Source organism: Ips typographus, linkage group LG14 (assembly GCF_016097725.1).
Source record: "Ips typographus isolate SLU linkage group LG14, UJ_Ityp_2.0, whole genome shotgun sequence".
NCBI classification, from domain to species: domain Eukaryota; kingdom Metazoa; phylum Arthropoda; class Insecta; order Coleoptera; family Curculionidae; genus Ips; species Ips typographus.
In genome coordinates, this window is record NC_138435.1 from 5295007 (window position 1) to 5308548 (window position 13542).

Here is a 13542-nt window from a genome sequence, read left to right on the forward strand (position 1 = left end):
GACGAGGTCAAAAAGCTTTGCGCTACTATTGATAACGCCCCTGAAGAGTGACCACAGACCACAGCGCCAGACAGAAGAAGGGGCCTATGGGCCAATAGCGCAAAGACAACCTCCATTTGGTTAGAACCCCTCCACCACCCAGGAGAGTCTATGGCACTCCCCAGGCTGGAAATCCTGGAAGACAGCACCAACCCACTAGAACGTACGATAATAGGCCTAGATGCTACAACTGCGGCAAAATAGGCCACTTTGCTGCTGTTTGCAGAAGTAGACAGCAACACCCAAACTCCAGGGGGTGGCAAAACTAAGCCCCGTCACCCTCTCCACTCGGGGCCCGACGTGCTACAAAATACTGTATATTAATACTGTTGTAAATGACTGTTACGTACCAGCGATCATCGACACGGGCGCAGAACTAAATGTGATAAGCCATCTCCTAGTTGACAAGAAACGTAGAACCGGAGGCCCACCCACGTTGCTTATAACAGCAGCCGGCCAAAAAGTAAAAAGTCTAGGCGAAACAATGGCATCACTGGAGCTCAGAGGGAACTACATGAGAAAATTGGAAATTAGAGCAACAATATTAGAGAATACACCACAACCCCTCATTTTGGGAGTGGAATTCTTAAGGGAAATGCAGGCAGCAATTTGCTTAATATCTAACACACTCACCCTAAATCAGGACTTAGTATTAACGCTCGGGGGAAAGCGAAATCCTGCACCCAAAAAACCAGGCATAACACGAAACTGGACAGAGGTGGTCCAGGAAATGCCGGGGTCCATCTTCAGTCTTCCAAGCAGCACTGCATGGGCCTTTGCAGTCTCTTCGGCTCCCAGTAGAGATAGAGGAGTAGGAAAAGCCATCAGGGACCATTTGGCAGATCACAACACAGAAAAACTACCCGTAGGGAGCGTGGTCAGTTTGTTTAAGAAAAACAGACATACCCTACAGATGATAGTAAAAGAGGAAGGAAACGAATACATACCTACTCATACGCTACAACAGTGCTGTAGGAAATTGAAAGATTGGGCAGTACAAAATAAAATAAGTAAGGTGGCTATACCTAGATTGACATCCGCAAACAGCGAGTCAGATTGGAAAAAGCTTAAAGACCTTCTGTATGAGACATTCAGGGAAACAAGTGTGACGGTGCTGGTTTCAAAAAATAAAGAACCCCGACCAAGAAAAATCAAGACACAAGAAACCAGCTCCTGGAACACCCTGCCGAACTACATAAAAAACGATGACCACGTGATAATTAAGCTGAAGGCCAATGAAGATTACACCCTGAAGCCAGGAGAAGAAAAAACCATCAAAACGTCACCAGAAATACCCTTGTCTACAGAAATGTTGGTAGTACAAAATGAGGGATGGCTAGTACGCAACAACCTACTGTGCAACCTAGAAAGAGCCAAAGACTCTATATCACTGACCCTCAAGAACCTAGGGCCAACTAGAAGGGTTATTTACAAAGACACAACGGTGGCACGGCTAGAAGAGCCCAGTGGTTTGAGCACAACGGCACTCTGTACAACTCAGAGAATAGACGAAGAAGTGGTGACATTGGAAGATCATAAACTGGACCACATTAGGGATAAGCAGTTCAAAAGGGAACTAGAGAGTCTACTAGTTGAATATGAGGATGTGTTTTGCAAGTCACCAAAATATATGGGCAAAACACAACTTATAGAACACAAAATAGAAGTGACAGAAGATAAACCAGTAAAATGCCGCCCTTATAGAGTGTCACAATCCGAGCGAGAAATCATTGACACACAAATAAAAGAAATGCTCGATTGCGGAGTAATAAGACCATGCCACTCGCCATGGGCGAGCCCCGTTGTACTGGTGAAAAAAAAAGATGGTACCACGAGGTTCTGCGTGGATTACAAAAGAACTATAAACCCAGTCACCAAAAAATCATGTTACCCGATACCACAAATCGATGACATTCTCACATACATGGGAAATGCCAAGTACTTTACAACTTTGGACATGTTCTCAGGTTACTGGCAGATACCTATAGAAGAGTCATCCAAACAATACACCGCTTTCACGGCACAGGGACATGGATCATACGAATTCAACGTGTTAAGCTTTGGTCTATGCAATGCACCAGCAACCTTCCAACAACTTGCAGATAAAATATTTAGGGACTTAAAGTGGAAGGACATACTAATATATCTAGATGATATTATTATTTATTCAGAGAACTTAGAGGAACACTTAGCAAAATTACAAAAAGTATTCCAGAAAATGAGAGAAGCCAATCTAACCTTAAAACCGAGTAAATGCGAATATTTACAGGAAAAGATAAGGATTTTGGGCTACACAGTAAGCAAAGAAGGAATAAGCCCAGAGGAAGAAAAACTTGCAGGGATTAAGCAATTCCCCACACCCAAGAAAACAAAGGACCTACAAAGCTTTTTAGGATTATGCAATTTTTATAGGAAATTTATAAAGGATTACGCGGTATTGGCACGGCCCTTACATGAGGCCACAAAAAAGAACAAATTCTGCTGGGGTGAAGATCAAGTGAAAGCATTTGAGCTGCTGAAAGAGAAACTCACGTCATCCCCAGTATTAAAACATTACAATCCAAATGTAGGATGTACAATGCACACGGACGCCTGTATAGATGGAATAGGGGCAATTCTGCTCCAAGAAGGCAGTGACGGCCAAGACCACCCGATAGCATATATAAGCCGGGCCTTGTCAAAAGCAGAGAAGAACTATTCGATTAGCGAGCTGGAGCTATTAGCGGCAGTCTGGGGAATGACCTACCTAAGGCATCTAATTTATGGACACCCTGTAAAAATCGTAACAGATCACCACGCATTATGCTGGATACACAATGTAAAAGATCACTCAAGAAGATTAGCACGTTGGGCTCTTAAGTTGGCAGAATTTGACTACACGGTAGTCTATAAAAAAGGCAGTAAGCACCAAGATGCGGACTGCCTATCACGAAACCCGGTGGCAGGATGGAGCGAAGTCGAATTAGACGAATTAGACGATATACCCACTTTCACGATATCAACGTTAGACATAGGAGAATTGCAGAATAAGGATAAGGCCATACTAGAATTAAAAACAGCAATAAGCAACCCCGAATCAACAAACGTTGACGCACTGACACGGCGAAAAATAAAGAATTTTAGGCTGAAGGAGGGCGTTCTGTATAGAGCAACACAAACTAAGGAAGGACTGGAACACGCACTCGTGATTCCCCGGTCACTTAGGGAGGAAATTTTGTGGGAAGCTCACAACGCACCTACCAGCGGACACATGGGGGTAACAAAAACTCTGAGCAGACTTACTCCCAAATACTATTGGGATTCGATGACTAAGGACGTCAGAAATTACGTTAAAGGTTGTAGGGACTGCCAGGCGAGAAAAGGGCCAACAAATGACAAACCATTGGGCTTACTCCAACCAATAAAAGTGGGCAAAGTATTTGATAAAGTAGGGATAGACCTACTGGGACCATTCCGGAAAAGTAACCAAGGCAAAACAACGATAGTAGTAGTGACAGACTACGCGTCAAGATACGCCATCACAGCGGCCCTGCCTAACGGGAAGGCAGGACCTGTGGCAAAATTCTTATTGGAACGAGTAATACTAATTCACGGCGTTCCTAGAAGCATCCTCAGCGATAGAGGCAAGGTATTTCAATCCGAACTAGTGAAGGAATTACAACAGATTATGGGTCTGAAAAGCACTTTTAAAACGGCATACCACCCTTCGTGCAACGGCCTAACTGAACGCTTAAACAAAACGTTGGCGGACATGCTGTCACTATACTGCAACACAGAGCAGACAGATTGGTGCACTTATCTGCCTTTCGTGACATTTGCATACAATACGGCCAAACAGGAGACGACACGTTTCAGCCCATTTCAACTAATATTCGCAAGAAACCCCACACTCCCACTAGACGCCACCCTTTTAGAAACTGAGGACGAATCAAACACGAACGAATTAAGAGAAAAAGCTTTACTGTTAAGGGCAATTGCTGTAGACAATATCCACAAAAAAACAGGAGAAGGACAAGGACATTTATGATAAATACCACAGAAATGGTGAATTTGAGGTAGGAGATAGGGTGAAAATATTCATTCCTCTCAGGAAGGTGGGAAAAAGTGAGAAACTGCTACTACGATGGTTCGGACCCTACAGAATAATAAAGAAACTCAGTGAGGTTAACTACGAAGTAAAACAAGAAAAAGGGAAAAAAAACGGATATAGTACACATAGGGAGGATTTTACCATTCTATGACGAATGGACGTTGGGAGACATATCCGAGGGGGATTCGGACGTGGAATGCAAGGAAGAGGAACAATGACTAGCACAAGTCGGTCGGCCTACATGGAACGGAGACAGTAATAAAAACAATTCTTGTAGGCCCGGCACGTCGGATACACAGCATGTGGAAGTATCAGCTGGGGCAACATGGAAAACACTACCAGAAACAATACTTTATGAGGGTACTATTCCATTGACTTACGTCATCCCATGGTTAGAACCTAAACTGAGCACAGAACCAGGGTTCAGACAGGCAGATAATTGCGAGAGCAATGGCCAACACATATACTGCAGAGCGAAAAAAACACTTAGGAGGAATTAGGAAGGGCGATAGATGTGGAGATGGACAAATACAAAGCAGCCTGGTACCCGGAGTGGTCAGAGTCTGGAAAGACAAAACGTCAGAAACGAACGTTCTCACTAGGATTCATTGCGGACGGGCTTAATTACTGCTGCGGGGTAGCAACCCAGGAAAAACTTGACTCAATGTCCATGGAAGAGGGCAAACTGGAAGCACATATAAATGCCCTACATGGTACTATGAGTAATACGCTGAAATTGATCAGTACACATTCTGAAGAACAGAAACGCTGCCAGGAAGAAACCAACATGGCAATCAAGAAAACAGAAAGTAGGGTGCACATATTAGAGGAATTCCTAAACGAGGTTCGAAAAAGGGAAATAGCAGGAAGGGAATTAGCGACAGGGTCTCTGGAGGCAAACATGCAAGCAAATCTGGGGATGGCAAGGAAAATGATCTTACTAATTAGAAGAATGCGGAGCCAATCCGCAATACAAGAATGTAGGCATAAACATATACCACTGTCACTAATTCAACCTGAGACGTTAAGGAGCGATCTAAATAAAATAAAGAACGAGATAGGAAAAGACAACATCGATTTAGCCATACCTGTATCCAACTTAGCATCATACTTCCGTATACCAATAAGCGAGTGCACCTTCTCCGGAGAACAGCTGGTGGTACACGTCAAGGTACCAACAGTAACTAAAAATCACCAGTGGCAGCTATTCCAACTCCAGACAAACCCATTCGCATGGCAGGGCCAGACATGCACATTAAAGCACTCACCACTGATGATGGCCGTAGCAAATAACCAGGGGACCACGGTCCTAAAAGAAATCACAGGCATTGCACTACACGAATGCAAACCATTTCAAGATAGGCTATGCTACTTACCAAGGTTCTCGGGCGACCAAACGCAAGGCCCTTCGTGCGCTCGAAAACTGTTTCATGGATCCACAGTGGAAGATATAGCGGAACATTGCCCTATGCATTGCCACCAGTCGAACCTAATGATCATATCTGAAACAGGGTCCGAAGAATTCCTCATCACACACCCAAAAGCTAACACGACAATCAGCTGCCCTAAAAGCACCACTAAACTCGGGGAGGAAATGTTAAAACTACCAGGAGCATTAAAAATCAACTTACCATGCAAATGCCAGCTATTAGTAAACAAGGACGTTGTCATCCAAAAACGATTTCCTTGCAAAGACGAAGAAAATCCAGCTTCCATACGGCACATACTACCAGCCGCATGGACTAACCTAAAAACATTCGTGTTAAAACCATCAGACAGCCAGGCATTTTTACCTACCTTTCATAACCTATCAGAATGCCTAAACAGTAACTGGACCACAAACCTGCCACATTTCAACCTAACCTCAGAAAAAGAAGTAAGGTTAAACATGGACCTCGAATGGGAAAAACAGGAACACCTCGCCCACGTGGAAATACACCAGGGCAACCACTCCTTCATGTTCACGTGGAACATAGTCTTGTCAATAGCAGTAATTTACTTACTGTTACGAAGACCAACATTACTCGCATTGGCACAGGCAGCCCACACAGAAAACGGGGCACCCCAAGCACCCGGGGGGGGCACGCAGGAATACTGGCTGGGCGTGACAACGTGGCTAATCCGAGGGATAATAATCGGCGTCATATTGTACGGCCTGCTGAAACACTACCTTACCTCCCGTAAAAAACACAAATCACCCAGTCAGAGCACCGAAACTGAAGGTTTAAGACAGGGAAGCCAGGAAAATGTAGAGATACCAAGCATGGCGGCAGAAGGACGCCATCAGGTACCGAGAACCTTCGTGTTGAAAATCGACGAATCATCAGAACTGGGCAAGACACTGACCGAAGGTGTGGCCCATCAATTAGAACGACAGTTGACAGGAAACGCGCGCACAGTGGACGAGCAATAAGTCACGTCACTCAAACTTAGCATAGAACAAACAAACGACTAGATAGGATACAGATATATTTAGTACCGATATTAATAATACAAATGTATAACTGGTCGCCGAAGGCGAGCGGTAAATGAAATCAGACATATCTGTCCACAAAAAGACCCCTCGCGAAGCAGCACATGGGTGTCTGGGTAGCTGGGGGGCCAGTCACCAAACGGCACCTTAAATATATACACTTCCGGTACGATTCCCTTAAAGAAAAAAAAAAAAGAGCCAGAAAAAATGAAATAGCAGTCCCGATCCAAGAATAACATACTCGTGGAAAGTCAGGACGGACTTGGTGTAGGAGACGTAGCAGCCGGGCCCTTAACCGCCGTCTGGTGCAAGGGAACCCTTGGTAACGAGAAGCTAAAGGGAAAAAGAAAGGGAAAATGACACAGAGAAAAATAGAGGAAAGAGGAAAAAGTGAACTTACTTGATTCCATTATTCTGCTCTTACACTTCGACGACCAGTTAAACAATAAAATAAGTTGTAGGGGTAACATTTTGCATAAGTAGGGTGCAAACTAAGTATATTTCATAAAGCTTACATAGTCTAAACAATTAAGTATAAACAATAAAACATAAACTTACAAAATACATATTTAAATAGGTTGACCAACCGTCACGCCCTCTACAGCCAGGATACCACAACCTAGGAACTCACGGAACAAGCGACCATCCCGCGCACTTCAAAGTGGACGAGGAAAGTCAATAGAGGGCGCCACCACCCGCGAACTGAGTAACGGGTGCTCTGGCGCACAGATAGGCAAGACGAAGCCGCGTAAGGCCGCCCTCCAGGAAGGAGCAACAGTTTCCAGGAGAACCACAAGAGAGATAACAAGGGGGGCGTAATAAGACATGAGTTACGATTGGTCACATGTGTAAATAAAGCCATGGGGCATGTAGGTTATTTAGTTACGTTAGGGTTAAGTGTCCGGGGCGAACACTCTTCAGAGGGGGGAGATGTCACGAATAACATAAGTTGCACCATGTTCCGTTACCCAGGCTGGCCCCGGTCTCCCCCAGTACACTGCCGAATCAGCGAGACCGGCAAATTGGGGTCATGAGATGAGTATTTAATCGGCGTCTCAAGCCATCGAAGATCACTGGTCTCTGGGTCGGTCTATCGAGCATCAGTCCGAACTTCCTAGTGCCCGGACGGCTCGATACCTTCTTGGAAATCCAGGCTGAACAGACTAGAGTCCTTACGCAACCCAGTGGTGACCGTCGGGACTCTTGACCCTTTCAGTACCTAAAGTAAGTCCTTTGGGGCGTGTCGGTCATAGGGGTTCCCTGCTCGTATCGAGCGGGTTTCGCTTGGCGACACTCCAAAGGGGGCTTGCTGTGCATAAAGTAATTCCTTCGGGCTTGTCGGACATAGGGGTTCCCTGCTCGTATCGAGCGGGTTCCGCTTGGCGGCACATCAGGAGGCCTTACGCACACTCACACACACACACACCCCCTCGTAGAGAGTGTTCCATGGGCGTCCCGCCTGTAGCGGTACTAGCGGCCCTCTTAATCTGGGGGTAAGATTTATTTAATCATCGCCAGTATACAAATAAAGGAGACATACTTGAACTACGTTTGTTGTTTCTCTTCCTGCGCCACCCCCCTAAACGTGACAATATACATTTACTTGATTTTAGTGTATAATCTTTAATCATCCAATTATTGGATTTTTGTCATAAAAATATAATTATTTTACCTGCATGTTTTAATTTTTTTGACATAACAAAACAAAAACCAAAGCAAAGTGACAAGTCGGAACTTTAGTTGACATTACAACAGATCCAAGATGACCCTATCAGCAAAAATTGTTTCCTCAAAGTGATACGCCGCGTGACGTCACAGTGGGTGCTTAAAACCAATAAGTTACAGCCGTTATCTATTGTTGTATATTATTCATTACATTACATTGAATAAAAGAACAAGTGATGTCTACCTTCATTGAGTGGAGGTATTACTTTCCTTCAGACAACGCATTTATATAAAATGGTAAGCTCAAATAATCAAAATATCTAAAGATTCATATTTATTAAATTGGCTATTTGTTAAAAAAAAACATTGCAGCAAACAAAGCTTTCCCGAGTCATATTTAAAAGCCAGTGACAATAGTTTAGTCTACAGTCATAAACAGTGTCATTTAATGCCTGATGTAGAACAATGTGGTAGGGGTGCTTATTTTTATTTTTAAGAATGTAGTGAACAATTGTTTTTGGACTCCCAAGTCCTCGGAAATTTTTGTGGTACTTAAGGTGGGATCACATTGAACATAGACCAAAACGTCCTAGTTAACCTGGAAAACATTTCACGAGAAAAACGTTTTCTCTATGGAATCTGCAATGCGTATTGTCGCGATGCAATGGCAGTATTTTTGAAACATTAGAAATAAATACGTAACATATTGTTACAAAGGCCTCATAGCCAGATTAAGATTTCCTGAAATTTAGGGAAAAACGAGGGGTCACTATATAGAATTTTCCTAAATTTAGGAAAAAAGTGCACAACTTGGCAACACCGCATCCCAGGGGTGTCCCAAACTTACCTCCCTAATACGAAGTCTCAACCCTCAAGGCCTTAAAATAAAGGGAGTTACCCATTTAACCCCATGTAAAATGCAAATCTACAAAACAACTACTTTTGGACATGTCCCGGTATCTTTTAAAACGTTAAAATAATAAATAAACGTTTACTTGACGTATAGCGGGAACATTCTGTGCATACAGGAACATTCGAAAATCGATGACCCACACATATATAAACCGACCGAGCCGACGGACAGTCAGTTGTCAGTTGTGAGTTGTGAAATAACAGTGGCGCGATAAAGCAAAGAACGAAGTAGTGAAGTGGTAAAAGTGACTTTAGAGGTTTAACAAGTGATCTCTAGTGTTTTAAATTGTTGCGTAATTAGTAAATAAAGTTTGTTGAGTTTACTCAAAGTCTCACTTATCAAAAAGAACCCAGTAAAGTGTAACAATATACCAGGTGTCCAAGAGCACCCTGGACATAGGAGATTAACATGGGAAAACTGTTTTGATTTTTTTGCGCCTGCACGGTTGATTTGATTAAAAAATCGTATTAATGAAAGTTGTAGTACCTATCACGGACTAGTTTTGTGTGTTTTTTTCAGATCTCTAACTTGAGCCCTTTTGTCGTAAAACACGAACAAAAATGAGAAAATTTAAACTTTTAGCCAGCACGGTATAAGCGGTTGTCGAGCAACGGATAAACAGATCATTGTTGCTGATACGGTTGCTCGACAACCGCTTATACAGTGCAGGTAAAAAGTTTAAATTTTCGCATTTTTGTTCGTGTTTTACGACGAAACGGCTCAAGTTAGAGATCTGAAAAAATACAGAAAACTAGTCCGTGGTAGGTACCTACTACAACTTTCATTGATACGATTTTTCAATCAAATCAACCGTACAGGCGCAAAAAAATCAAAACCGTTTTCCCATGTTAATCTCCTATGGTCAGGGTGCTCTTGGACACCTGGTATAAGGATAGATAATTTGATATGAACAATCAGCTTTCATGTTTTCATCTTTTAATTGTTAAATACCTTTAGGAAACAGAAATTTGTTGCAATATTAAAGGTTTTACCGTATTGAATTTAAATTGTTTGAAAATTCGCACAGTGAATTTCAGTTTAACAAACAAACTCAGTTTCCCAGATATCGACAGTAACTTAAATTTTTCAAAGGGACCATGATTTTTTTTCGTTATTTTTAAATATATATTTTATCCTAATTGCATATTTTTATATCAGTTGTGTACTTTTGTCGAAGTTTTCCTGAAGAAATTTATGATCAAGATTTATTGTTTCCCTAAAAACATTTAAATAACATATTTTGGTGAGTCATTTTTAAAACAATTGCAGAGATGGTTGAACAAAATTTGCATTTATGACCATACAGGCTACCCCTTACTACTGTACAGAGTGTTTATCAAGTAGTTGTACACACTTTAAGAAGTGAATCCGATCAATTTTAAGCAAAAAAAATCATATAAACTTCTAGACTTATAAAGTTTATTATAATATTCGAAGAAACCTGAAAAAATAAAATGTGAGTAAAAATAACATCAATTGATATGCCTAATGAACACAGTTTGAAAAAACAGGTACAAAATGTCCGGTAAACTGTGAGAAAATTACTGTTATAACACATTTTTGGAATCCTCATTAAATTTCTTATCCCATAGATTAAGAAAACACTACAAAATTAGGTGAAATCTTAGGTGAAACTACAAAAAAAGGTAAAAAGTGGTCAAAATTTGAACTTTTTAAGTGCGCTTTACAGGCGATTTTGTCCCTGACTGTCGAGTTGTATTTCTGGCAGATCAAATTTTGACACCACTTTTCTTCCTGACTTTACCTGATTTTGTAGTGTTTTTTATGTCGTGGGATAGGAAATTTAATGAGCATTCCGAAACTCTGCTTAAAACAGTAATTTTCTTACTGCAAGTGGGCTTTACAGGCAATTTTATCCCTTACTGTCCTTTCAAACTGACACCACTTTTCTCCTTGACTTTACGTGATTTTGTAGTGCTTTTTGATGTCATCAGATAGGAAATTTAATGGGCATTCCAAAAATGTGCTAAGAACTGTCATTTTCTTACTGCAAGTGCGCTTTACAGGCGATTTTGTCCCTGACTGTCGAATTGTATTTCTGGCAGATTAAACTTTGACACCACTTTTCTACCTGACTTTACATGATTTTGTAGCGTTTTTTTATGTCGATGCATTGAACATTTACTGAGGATTCCAAGAATGTGCTTAAAACGGTAATTTTCTTACTGCAAGTGGGTTCTGCAGGCGATTTTGTTTCTGACGGTCCTTTCAAACTGTGTTTTTGACAGTTCAACTTTTCACACAACTTTTCTCCCTGACTTTACGTGATTTTGTGGAGATTTTTATGTCATTAGATAGGAAATTTAATGAGTTTTCCAAAAATGTACTTAAAACCATTGTCCTTAAAACAGTCATTTTCTTACTGCATGTGGACTTTACAGGCGATTTTGTTCTTGACTGTCTTTTCAAACCGGGTTTTTGGCAGTTCAAATTTTCAAACCGCTTTTCTGTTTGACTTTACCTGATTGTGCTTTTTATGTTGTTGGATAGGACATTTAAAGAGCATTCCAAAAATTTGCAAAAACCCTGTAAATATCCAGGTGATATTGGAGACCTGCAGAGCATGTTAATAACACTAGTTTTGAGTGTTTTAACAACTGCAAATATGCCGTCGCGGTTACGTTATTCAAACCAAGATTACTTAAATATGTTTATTATTTACGGAGAATGTGATAAAGTTGTGAGTAGAACATGTTAGGTATCACCGTGTGTCAAAAGCATGACCAACTAGAGTACCAGCTAATCCCAACCATGCAGCCTAATAAAAAAATGTTTATTCTCAAATAATACGAAATGGGTTGGATTTAGGTATAGGCAAGTAAATTGAAACGTATAGTAATTTTTAATGTTCAAAATGATTCCGTCATAAAAAATGTGGGTTTCTATTTAAAAAACTTGAGATTTTTCATTTTTTTTAGTGGCAAGTTTATGATTTTTTTTGACGACCCTGTATACAAATGACTCATTACGCACCCTCAGTTTAATAAAACGATCTTTTATTTACAATAACCCAAAGTTTCATTGCAAAATGAATTAAGGTTTTGACAGAGTACAAAAATATGTTGAGCGTTGCAACTGTCACTTTTTTGGAAAAACATCAAATATTTCGAAAATGGCTAGAGATAGGCGTAGGGCATTGTACACAAAAGTTGGTCAGAATTTTGTGTGGAATCTAAATATGTAATAATATATAGGGTGTTCTATTTAAAATAAGAAAGATGTGATCGACTTCCGGTATAAACGGAAGTGCAACCATCTTGAAAATATTTTAGTTAGATTGGGCATGCCCACATCAGTATCATGCCAAATTTTCAAAACTCTCCTATTTATGCTTTTTCCAATATCAATCGATGTCTTTCGTCGTGGGACACCCTGTATAGTTTTTACTATGTACAGTTTTTGCATAATTATTTTTTGAACCGGAGTGATAAAATATGAACAAAATGCTCTAGCAAGTGTCTTCCTCTCGTTGCTAAGCTACTTTTTATGCCAAATTGTAGTTTATACTATAATGCTTAAAAGACCCTGTAAATATAAAATTTGCACTATGTACAGGGTTATTGATTGAATTTGGACCACCCCAATACAAGTTTTATTCCTAGTATAAGAAGAAAACTTTCCCTACGAAAGTCATAGATACGAAGGTCTACTATATTTCTAGATACATTTTATCTATACAGGGTATCTCAAAATTTAAATGGGACGCCATATTTTTTATTGCAAATTCGGATTCTACGATAAATTCTAAGCCTATTTGACTAATATGTTCTGTATCGATTTTCAATTGTTTCCTGTCAAATAACCTCTATTGATTGAATTTAGACCACCCCAATACAAGCTTTATTTTTAATTTGAGAAGAAAACTTTCCATACGAAAGTGATAGATACGAAGGTCTACTATATTTCTAGATACATTTTATCTATACAGGGTGTCTCAAAATTACGTGGCTAACCAAACATACCTTTTTTTAAATGCAATGCCATATTTTTAATTGCAAATTCGGATTCTCTGATACATTTTAAGCCTATTTGACAAATTGTTCTGTATTTATTTATTATTATCTGTATTTTATTTTTTAATTTTTTTACGGATTTTTGACAAAAATTATCCAGGAATATAGTAGACCTTCGTATCTATCACTTTCATTCAGAAAGTTTTTTTTCTAAAACTAAAAATAAAGTTTGTATTGAGGTGGTCTTCGTCTATATTCAATCAATTGAGCTTATTAGACAGAAAACAATTGAATATCGATACAGAACATATTAATCAAATAGGCGTAGAATTTATCGTAGATATAATAAAATACTCTAGCAACTGTCTTCCTCTCGTTATCCAGCTAC

The 13542-nt window shown here is 40.3% G+C and overlaps 1 protein-coding gene and 2 long non-coding RNA genes across 8 annotated transcripts in view; all 3 read right to left on the reverse strand.

Annotated features, from left to right (window-relative positions):
• The window catches only part of LOC145738023 (uncharacterized), a 207219-nt gene that overhangs the window by 104235 nt on the left and 89442 nt on the right, over positions 1-13542 (reverse strand). The gene's annotated exons all lie outside the window — the stretch shown is intronic.
• Positions 1-13542, reverse strand: part of LOC145737512 (uncharacterized) — a 134779-nt gene that overhangs the window by 87815 nt on the left and 33422 nt on the right. The gene's annotated exons all lie outside the window — the stretch shown is intronic.
• Positions 101-6480, reverse strand: LOC145737671 (uncharacterized). 6 transcript variants are annotated; one of them, XR_014180449.1, is made up of 9 exons: positions 6305-6480; positions 6133-6245; positions 5927-6082; positions 5761-5876; positions 5506-5706; positions 5218-5438; positions 673-5165; positions 390-549; positions 101-342 (listed from the first exon to the last, which is right to left on the reverse strand). XR_014180449.1 is itself a non-coding variant. In XM_081992465.1 (8 exons), exons 5-8 carry the CDS (start codon positions 5601-5603, stop codon positions 5074-5076), a joined length of 327 nt encoding a protein of 108 aa, XP_081848591.1. In that variant the 5' UTR covers positions 5604-5631; positions 5761-5876; positions 5927-6082; positions 6133-6245; positions 6305-6477; the 3' UTR covers positions 2185-5073. The 6 variants fall into 6 exon arrangements, 5 of the variants coding, with proteins under 5 accessions (XP_081848591.1, XP_081848588.1, XP_081848589.1 ...); XM_081992465.1 differs by lacking the exons at positions 101-342; positions 390-549 and having other exon boundaries at positions 2185-5165; positions 5218-5313; positions 5398-5438; positions 5506-5631; positions 6305-6477; XM_081992462.1 differs by lacking the exons at positions 101-342; positions 390-549 and having other exon boundaries at positions 2185-5165; positions 5218-5313; positions 5398-5438; positions 5927-5987; positions 6305-6475.

Bases quoted from the DNA above. Each gene is read 5' to 3' on its own strand.
- LOC145737671 (XM_081992465.1), bottom strand. From the start codon at position 5,603: ATGCATAGGGCAATGTTCCGCTATATCTTCCACTGTGGATCCATGAAA. The intron at 5,439-5,505 runs GTAAGTAGCATA...GATTTCTTTTAG, and splicing joins TTGGTCGCCCGAGAACCTTG to GACCGTGGTCCCCTGGTTAT. The intron at 5,166-5,217 runs GTATGGCTAAAT...TATTTTATTTAG, and splicing joins TGATGCTAAGTTGGATACAG to ATCGCTCCTTAACGTCTCAG.